This window comes from Miscanthus floridulus, chromosome 13 (assembly GCF_019320115.1).
Source record: "Miscanthus floridulus cultivar M001 chromosome 13, ASM1932011v1, whole genome shotgun sequence".
Taxonomy (NCBI): Eukaryota; Viridiplantae; Streptophyta; class Magnoliopsida; order Poales; family Poaceae; genus Miscanthus; species Miscanthus floridulus.
The window spans coordinates 70,433,921-70,440,933 of record NC_089592.1 but is presented as its reverse complement, the minus strand read 5'-3'; the positions used below and the strand labels follow the sequence as shown (position 1 = coordinate 70,440,933).

At 45.1% G+C, this 7,013-nt stretch overlaps 1 protein-coding gene across 1 annotated transcript; it reads right to left on the bottom strand.

Annotated features, from left to right (window-relative positions):
• Positions 1–2,715: 2,715 nt before the first annotated feature.
• Positions 2,716–4,700, bottom strand: LOC136501252 (patatin-like protein 2). Its single transcript, XM_066496752.1, has 3 exons — positions 3,974–4,700; positions 3,736–3,897; positions 2,716–3,453 (listed from the first exon to the last, which is right to left on the bottom strand). Exons 1-3 carry the CDS (start codon positions 4,571–4,573, stop codon positions 2,902–2,904), a joined length of 1,314 nt encoding a protein of 437 aa, XP_066352849.1. The 5' UTR covers positions 4,574–4,700; the 3' UTR covers positions 2,716–2,901.
• Positions 4,701–7,013: the final 2,313 nt, after the last annotated feature.

Sequence of the window (7,013 nt, the reverse complement as noted above, 5' to 3'; positions counted from 1 at the left end):
ATCAAGTGCAGACAATACAACAACTGATGGTCACAACAAGCCTAAAAGACAATGTGGACATTTGGGCCTATACAGGGGGATCCACCGAGTTCTCTTTAGCAAGAATGTACAGACTGATTGTGGGACATCACCAACCTAACCAAGCTTTCAGATGGGTTTGGAAAAGCTTCTATCAGTCCAAAGCACAAAGTCTTCTGTTGGCTGCTCATGAAAGATAGACTTAGTACAAGAAACATTCTAAGGAGAAAAAACATGCACCTAGAATCCTACAACTGTGAATTATGCAACTAGGGGGACTGAAGAAACTATTGATCATCTTTTTCTCCACTATACATTTGCACAACAGTGCTGGGGGTAATTAATTTAGCAGTTTTAAATAATAGTGGGATCTTCCACAATCTCAAAGAGTCAGCTTCACTCCTAATTTTTCATGGAAGCAATTATTCTCCTTTGCTGGACAATCTGGGTTGCCTAGAAATGAGTTGATCTTCAACAACAACCAAGTCACTATACAGGAGTGTAGAAGATATTTCTTCTGAGAAGTGAATTTAGTTGGATTAAGAGTAAAGTCAGGTCTTTCACCATAGTTTGACCAATGGCTACAATCTTTAGGAATGATTTAAGCCCTCGATTTTGTCTAATTTTCTGTCTCTTTCTTTGTTTCTTAGAATCCGTCTCTGTCTTCCTCCCTTTTTCCTGGTTTTGTAATTTAAACTTGTTGTTTTCCTTTCCATAAAATTTCTGTAGGGGCCTTGGCCCCTCCAGGTTCATAAAAAAAATACTTGTCATAAAAGTTATATATTCAAAAGCAGAGGAAGTACATGTTTAGTTGCAATTTGGTGGGCAAAGAGTACATGTTTGAATGTGGTAGCCAGTTTTGTTTAGTTACAATTTGGTGGATCTTTACTGACTAACTAAGAATACTCTTACAATGAACAAACACAAACATTGATAAAATACGTATCCTAAACAATCGCATCATGAGATAGAACGACTTGAGAGTGATTTGTCCAAATAGAGAGCTTCCAATTTATTCCAAAGAGCTATAGCAATCTTCTCCTCACAAACTTGCCTCAACACATTATCAACAATAGCCAAACAAATGCACTACCAATGCTTTCTTATATGTATCTTCATCTCATCTCTTGTTTCACTAGCCAAATCTGGATCAGTGTCCTCTATAGTAGTATCCAGACTCTTATAAGTTAGGACAGGTTGCATTTTCACTTGCCATATCGAAAGTCACCACTACCATCAAACTTGATCACTTCTAATGTTGACATATTGAACTAAAATAGCAGATTAAATTGTGCCTTTGATAATTAACAACTCTAGTACCACTTGTGATGCGGCGGAATAATCAAAATTACCAAATTAATTTCTCACAAGCATATCACCAAGCAGTGATTCAAAACAACACCTAAATATGAATCCAACAAACCACAAGTTGTTCCATCTTCTAGTAACAATATACTAGCTCAATTAGCTCACTAATACATCAGCCCCAACATCTCATACTCCATATATCAAAGAACACACATATCCCTTTCATGACAACTCATCCATACAAGCAACCACTTCACATATGAACCAATAGCAAGCAAGATGGTGACTTAATCAACACATATGACAAGAGAAATACCGAATCAAGAGGGGAAACCGAGATTTACTGAAAACCCCTTGTGGGAAAAAAATCATGGGCAATGGTAAGGCGATTCCACTATGAGATGAAGCAAATACAAGAGGTGGGAGCTAACAAATAAGGGGAGTCTCCAAATCCTCCATAAATCTCTCTTTTAGTGGTGGATTTGGTGGATCAAAACTCTCTCTCTCCCTCAATCTCCCTAACCCTAGCTCTCTCTCAATCTCCCTAACCCTAGCGCTGTGTGTGTGTGTGTGTTTTCTCTTGAATACAGAAAAGAGCTCTCCATCATGAGGAGGCCTTGGCTGCTCCTTTTGGGCTGGTTTGAGTTTTTTTATAAAGAGCCCTTGAGGTTGCAGGATACTACAAATGAACCCCCTCAATTGGAGTTGCACATCAATTAATATGCATGTGGAATCTAACAAAATTGAACTCAGGAATGGGAACTCTACCTCCGGTGATGAACAAGAGAGGCGGCCACAGGATCTAAGAGAAGCAGAGAATGCAACAAAGGAGGTAGCAGTCGGAGAGGACTAAAAAGATGGATCCAAGAACTGCTCCAAACGACGTACACGGGAGCGGATGCAGCGGCAGCGGTGACGGTGACGAGAGAAGACGCGATGGCGGAGGCGGCAACACATGAGCCTAAGCTGAAGCACACAGTGTGCTGCGTAGGAGCTGAAGCCCGAAGGGCTGGTGAAGCCGAGCGCGGTATGAGCCGATGTCCTCGCGTGCGTGTGATGTGTTAGGCATCGACGGGTCGTACGCTGAGACGTATGCAGCAGATGCGGTTTATACACGCGCTGCACGGATTTTTTTGTGGCAAGCCAAGGGGTTGTTCGTAGTGAACAGATAGTCAGTGCACCACAAGAGGGTACACGTTGGAAGAACTAACTCAAGTGGATACACAGAACATGAGTATAAACGAATGGATTGCAGAACACATGCCGCTTAAGCTATCGCATGTAGTACACTTTCTACACATATTTGACACCAAGGTTTTCATTTTCGGAAATTAAAATTTATCGGGGGTCAAAGATAAAAAGGATAAACAGGATATATCAGAAATATCAGACCAAATTCAAATAAAATTTAATTTGAATTTAAGTAAATTTAAATAAAATTTGTACGAAAAAGATAGATACTTCCTTATCGGCACCTACGGATAAAGAGGATATATCGAAAATATCAAGAGATTTCGGCCGATATTGGAAACTATGACACAACTATCCGGCCGGCCTCTATATCTCCATGCATGTTTAGAGTGTGTTGTCGTTGCCTTTTTTCTGCAGCCTGGCCCGGCGCTCCCGTACCAGCATCTTGGCAAAACGTACGAGTTCATCCTCATTGGTGGTGCCTCTGTGGGCGTCGGGCTCGTTCTTGCCCGTCTCGATGTTCACCTTGCACGCCAGCTTCTTCAGCAGCCCCTTGCCGACGTCGACGAGGCGGTTCAGGTTCTCCACGGTGGACACGTCGACGGACGACATCTCTCCCGTGAGCTCGTCGTCCTGAATCCGCAGGTACTGCCTCTCCGAGTGCAGCGCCTGGAAGAGCACGGAGGCGTGGATGTCGACGAGGTCGGCGCTGGCCTGGCTGAAGCTGTCGATGATCGGCGTGGTGTCCTTGTTGTTGAGCCACCCCAGGAGGCCCCACTTGCTGGACTGCACGGCGTCGAACTTCTCATCCATCTTGGCGGAGCCGGTGCCCAGGGACAGCACCATGAACTTGCCGTAGTCCGCCGGCTTGATCGGGAAGAAGTCCTGGTTGCCCAGCAGGATCTGCTTGCTCACGTCCGTCATCGCCAGCAGCGTCTGCATACAAAATTTGTCAGGCTTGGTGCACGTTTCGTCAGCCTCGATGGCTCGATCGATAAACAGTTCATATATAGGAGAAGTCAACTGAACATTAAGTCTAGAACTCTAAATTCAACGGTTGGTGATTCTTGTTTTTACTCCATGACGCGTTGACAGTACACTGCAAAATTTGTCAAGCTTCGGTGCACATTTCGTTTGTAGCTAAGTGCGTTCGTCGTCACCTCGTACGTGTTTGTTGCCGCCGAGGCACGTTAGTTGTGTGGTCACTCAGTCACTCACCGGATTGTTAGCTGCGACGCCTCCATCGATGAGGTTGAAGACCCGGGGCTTGCCGTCCTTGTCCTTGGTCTCGAACTGGTGCCCTGGGAGGTACGTCGGCGCGGCGGACGTGCTGATGCACACGTCGGAGAGCAGAGCGTCCTTGGAGACATCGTTAATGGCCTGCGTGAGTCACTGGAGCGTTAGGACGGCGAAAGCTTCAACCATGCAAGTGTCTCTAACTTGTGCACGGACGTACATCGTATTTGGAGAAGACGGTGGGCTGCAAGAGCTTGATGTCGAAGGTGGGGATGACGATGTTCTGGAGCGCCTGGCTGACCCTCGTCTCGCCGAGGAGCTCCCGGACGAGGGAGTGGAGGTACTTGCCGTCGTACTTGGGCCCCGACAACTTCTTGAACAATCCCAGAGGACCGCCGCTGCTGTTGGGTGGGAAGATCTTGGGGCAGTGCTTGAGGTAGAAGTCGTTGATATCCCTGGCGGCAAACAGCGGGCGGCCGTCCTTGTTTGGCGCCGTGAGCATGGCGGTCACCAGCCCGCCGGTGCTCGTCCCTGCGATCACGTCGAAGTAGTCCGCGAGCCTCGCGTCCGGTCGCTCGTCGAACTCCTGCAGCTTCTCCTCGAGGAAGCCGAGGATGGTGCCGGGAATGATCCCGCGCACGCCACCGCCGTCGATGCTCAGCACGGTGACGATGTTCCCGTACGCCGGCGGCGTGGACGACAGCGGCGTGGACGCGCCGACGAGGCTGAGCGCCCGCTGCGCCACCGCCGCCGGGTTCAGGGTCAGGCCGGAGCCGGAGCCGTTGGTGCCGTGGTCCGCGGCAGCATACACGGGCGCCATTACCTCCTCGACCTCAAAGGCACGCGCGGACAGCAACTACTACAAAGTTCGGGGGATCGAGATGCTCTAGATCGATTCAGATCGTAGTAAAGGCTTGGCTTGTTTGCTTGTCTCTGGCTGTTGCTGCGCTTCGTGATGCGGTGTGGCGAGGTCGATGCACGAGTGTGAGTATTTATAGGCCATAGGCCAGGGATGGATGAAGAACGGAACAACACGGAGTTGGTACCTTCACACTACTACTACTACTACTGGTTCAGTAGTCTGGGAAGTCGCGTTCGTACATGGCAGGGATCGTATAGCACGACGGGTCCCAGCGTTCCGAGTCAGAAAAATTGAACGTGTCAAACTCAAGCCGCAGCCAAGAGCCGAGCACGCGGAAGTGGAACTTTGGATTCATGGATTGTGCAGTGCCGCATGATGTTGATGGCGATCAGGTCAAGGTCGCGCACTAGCGGAAACCTAGTATATTCTACGGAGTACGTATACATGGGATGGGCCAGAAACCTTTGTTTTTTTTGCTTGGTTGCTGGCTGCTTGCGAGCCGCTGCCGATTGGGCGCCGGGGGCGGGCAGCGGGCCATGCCGGCGGCTACGTATAGTGAGTGGTCCGTAGCCGTCCGCGGATAGACGATGGACGTCGTATACAGCATGTGCAGCGTATCGGTGTCGAGCGGCGGCCGGCGGCGAGGAATTGTATACAGGCCAGGAAGGCGGCTGGAAGTGTCTCGCGTGCCTAGTTTAATTCGCGGCGAATCGGACGAGGAACATATGGTGGTTTCACATGGCTACTAGTGCGAGTGCAACCGTGTTTTCCAACCTTTTGTGAAGACAGGATCAAGCCGCTTGACCTTGACCGTACCGGAGGAAAGCTTCGTCTGTCTGATGGATTGTGTAACACCCTCTGTGTTACATGGTGTTATTCCTGCTAAACATTTCATAAGCATCTGAATTATGTGCATATGTGTATGACATGAATTATAATTCGATGATGTTCGGCACTTGAAACAATCATACGAAACATGAGTCTGTGGTTACGTTTCATATAATACCGTTCTAATCGAATTGTTCTGGAAACGAAAAGGCTAAAGAACGTTTTGTGAACGACGATAATTAGCTAGTCATGGGCAAGGATAGTTAGATAGTGTGTTCATAGGCCGAAATGGGGACTATTTATGTCACTGTAGTAACTAAGATATAACCTAGGACTTGGAACATATTTTTGAATAAAGTAATAAGTGGAAAATTTAGAAAAAAAAAGATAGGCACTATTTCAACTTAACACATGAATAAAAAATACAGCATCTAATAAGATCAAAATTTGGAAGCCATAATATCGATTCCTGATGTCACAGAAGGAATACAACAATAGCAGTTATAGTTTAAGTTAGGTTTCAAGTAAATACATATTAAGAAACTAACACATACATAGTAATTTATAAATTTATCATAACTAGATAGAGAACATAGAATATTTAAATATATATTGTGCTAGCAAATGAATACAAACAAAATTAATTATTTGTACGTATCAAATTTATCCACTGAACTTTTAGCATTATTTATATTAATGTAATATTCCAGATGTGCAGGAGCATGGATTCATGGGTTAGTTCCAGAAAAAAAGAAAAAAGTCTAAATAAGGTAATCCAAGAAATTTCTAAAAAAACAAAATATCACACCATCTAACTCTGTGTAGACTGACAACGATAGTCATATGACATAATTTGTTTCTAAATTATCCACCTCAACCATTGTGGAAATCGAACTAAAATAACCTTGAATGCAGATACAAAGCTAGTCAGCGCTATCATTTTTGTAAGGTTAGGAATAATTCACTAAATGTGCACAAATTATCCCCTCTACATCCAACCTATCCATCATGTAATTATTAAAGATAATGTAAAAACAATTATAAATTCACATTTATACCTCTTTTTAATTTGTTATTGTAAAATATAACATAAAGTGATCTCTAAACAGGACTATAGACTACCACTAGGTGTCGCTGCCGTTAGCCATCAGAGTGGTACAAGGAGGAGGCACCCATTAGACACCCACACGGCCACACCTATAGTAGGTTTGAGGGGTTAGGTTGTTGTTCAAGGGTTCATGGAGTTGGGGAAAAAGGTGTCTGATTCTGGAATATCGATGAAGGATATTTAGGGTTTTGTTTTCTCCACTAAGTTCGGACTAATATTGTCTTGTTGAGCACACTTCGGTGACATGGTTAACCGGCATGAAGCCAAAAGTAATGGCTACAAAAAAAAAATCAGTTAATTAGTTACTATTGAAAACCTAATTTGAAACTGAAATTTTTAGTTTCATTTAGTTGGGTTCTTCGGTTTTGGGTAATTGCGTCTAGATCAAATTGGAATCAAGCTCGTGTACACACACCTCTCAAATAGTTTTCGTTTTCATTGTTTTTTTTTTCTTTGAGGATT

Excerpts from the sequence above, each read along its gene's own strand:
- LOC136501252 (XM_066496752.1), bottom strand. The coding sequence starts at position 4,573 with ATGGCGCCCGTGTATGCTGCCGCGGACCACGGCACCAACGGCTCCGGC. Across the intron at positions 3,898-3,973 it reads CCGTCTTCTCCAAATACGAT|GCCATTAACGATGTCTCCAA; the intron begins GTACGTCCGTGC and ends TGACTCACGCAG. Across the intron at positions 3,454-3,735 it reads GCGTCGCAGCTAACAATCCG|ACGCTGCTGGCGATGACGGA; the intron begins GTGAGTGACTGA and ends TTTTGTATGCAG.